The 2,500-nt window shown below is 33.7% G+C and overlaps 1 protein-coding gene across 3 annotated transcripts in view; it reads right to left on the minus strand.

Moving 5' to 3' along the window:
• The window catches only part of LOC119590083, a 5,608-nt gene that overhangs the window by 322 nt on the left and 2,786 nt on the right, over positions 1–2,500 (minus strand). Inside the window, exons 6-8 of one of the 3 annotated variants that reach the window (XM_037938841.1) lie at positions 1,589–1,633; positions 860–946; positions 136–261 (exon numbers count right to left, since the gene is read on the minus strand). In XM_037938841.1, the coding sequence (XP_037794769.1) occupies positions 148–261; positions 860–946; positions 1,589–1,633 (246 nt within the window). In that variant the 3' untranslated portion in view covers positions 136–147. Of the gene's footprint in view, positions 1–126; positions 262–859; positions 947–1,588; positions 1,634–2,500 lie in introns of all 3 variants that reach the window. The other 2 variants (XM_037938842.1, XM_037938843.1) reach the window with 2 other exon arrangements.

Consider the following 2,500-nt stretch of genomic DNA (forward strand, 5'->3'; position numbering starts at 1 on the left):
ATTCAAATGACTATATTTAAAAGAAATTTAATGGACAACAAACTAAGAAACCTACAAATCCACCTTCAGGAAAAAAGCAACAACACCGAAAGTAAAAAAAAGAAAAAGAAAATGAAAAAATATTACCATACCGACCCCCTTCCATCTTTAGTGAGCATGAGCAGCCATCTCGGAAGCCTGCACCTTCAGATCCTCCCACTCCCTCAGCGCCTTGCCCATGTAGTTCCAGATGAAGGTCGTCACTTCACGGTTCATGTGGATCTGGGAGGGATCAGAGTGCAGGGAGGACGTGTATTTAATACATGGGTGAGTTTAGATTGCATGGGAAGTATGTGCGAATACGTGGTTTGAAGAAGGAGCTGTGTCAAAGAGCTGTGCATCAATATGTGGGGGGTATTAGTGTATTGGGTACTGATTATTCGAATTATAATGCATTACAAATGCATATATTTTTATGCTAGGAATGTCATCTTTGATATAATAGGAAAATCTTCATGACATCCCATGAAGATTACTTAAATGAGAGAGATGATAAAAGAAAAAATTACATTGCGTTGTAAATATCTGCAAAATATACTGCAAAAATTAGGATATGCAGATATGATACAGATAAATGCTTTTGAGATCAGATATCAATTTAAGTAAAACTTGTTTATTCTGTACATCTATTCCATTTTGTGAAATTTTCTCCTTTGTTGAAAGTCCGTTGGTTACGAGATTATTTCAGAAAGGCACTGTAAGGACTGAAGGCAATAATCTCTTCATCTGCTATTCATTGTTCACACTTCTATTCAATTTTATTATTATTATTTTTATCATTATCCTTATCATTATTATTATCATGTTCAGCTCATCTTACCTGATAAGCTTGGCAGTGGTCGTCACAGTTATGAGTTCCTTGCAGTTGCTTGCAGACATCTGTGATTCCGGCTACATCATCTTGAACCTTCGGGATACAATGGTTGATATTTACTCCCACTTAAATTATTCAAGGTTTATTATATTTTTTAAATGCCAGTTATATAACTATCATAACATTTATCCTTCATTTTTATTATCATCATGACTAATACAAATATCGTATGACAGAAAGTATAACAAGATTCGACAACAGAATCGAAAAATAGCGTGGAGAGCAATTGAAAAAATACAGAACATCAAAAATACAAGATGCAATTTAGGGACTAAGTGCTGATATTCTCAGGAAATGAATATGCACCCCGAACTTATTCAGTTTTGTATTGTATGGAAAGATGGGTGAAAGGTGAAATAGATTCATTCACTGAATAAAATATAGTTTAAATACGAGAGAGAGAAAGAGAAAGAGCAAGAGAGGGCGAGGAGAGAGAGAGAGAGAGAGAGAGAGAGAGAGAGAGAGAGAGAGAGAGAGAGAGAGAGAGAGAGAGAGAGAGAGAGAGAGAGAGAGAGAGAGAGAGAGAGAGAGAGAGAGAGAAAGGGGAAAGAGAGAGAGAGAAACAGAGACAGAAACAGAGAGAGGGCAAGAGGAAAGCTAGGAGAAAGTGAAAGGGAAAGTGAAATGCTAAGACGTAAAAGGAGAAAATCAAACACAGAATGCGATGATACTCACCGTCCAGCTGTCGTATTTCCCACTCTGCTCAAAAGTGCAAGTCATCTGTGGAAACGAGAGAAGGGTATATCGCTAAACTCTTTAATGTGTCGATTGCAGTGCGATGAGAGAGTTATAATATTTTTACTCTTGTTCACTGATTGAAATATTCATTTTGAAACTTCATCTAGCTTCCAAACAAAGTTGTGATATGCATATATACATTCAAATATATTGTATATAATGACCACTTATTCATGTGAAATCTATTTGTCCGTCTTATTTTTTTAATTGTAACTATCTGCCGTGGAGGCATTGTGTATCTATATACAAACAAAGGAAAACTACTTCGCTTATTACTTTATAGTATTTCAATGAATATCCAAGCCTTTATATCATTGATAAAGTATAATTAAGTATGAATTCCCTTATATAAGTGTTTATGCTTAAATTATACGAGTTTTCTTTGTTAGCGACGAATGCCATTTTCTATGAAGGTACAAGTTTTGAAGGTGGTCTGCTATATAATATTTCATTATCAACACTTTCAGAGAATATACCGAGGGATTAGAATATTTCAAAAGCGTTTAAAAAAATATAATGAGGGGCATTTCTAGAAATTCTCGCAAGCGGTAATTCAATTCCCTGGGAGGTCTCAATATTTTGATAATAATATTAATGGTAATGATGATAATGATAATATAATGAAGATGATGATGTTGATAATGATGAAGATGATGATGATGATGATGATGATGATGATGATGATGATGATGATGATGATGATGATGATGATGATATTAATAATGATAATACTGATACTAATACTAATACTAATACTAATACTAATATTAATACTAATACTAAGACTAATACTAATAATAACACTAACAAAAAAATGATAATCATAATAATGATGATAATTGAAGTTTA

The sequence above is a fragment of the Penaeus monodon genome, chromosome 26, assembly GCF_015228065.2.
Source record: "Penaeus monodon isolate SGIC_2016 chromosome 26, NSTDA_Pmon_1, whole genome shotgun sequence".
NCBI lineage: Eukaryota > Metazoa > Arthropoda > Malacostraca > Decapoda > Penaeidae > Penaeus > Penaeus monodon.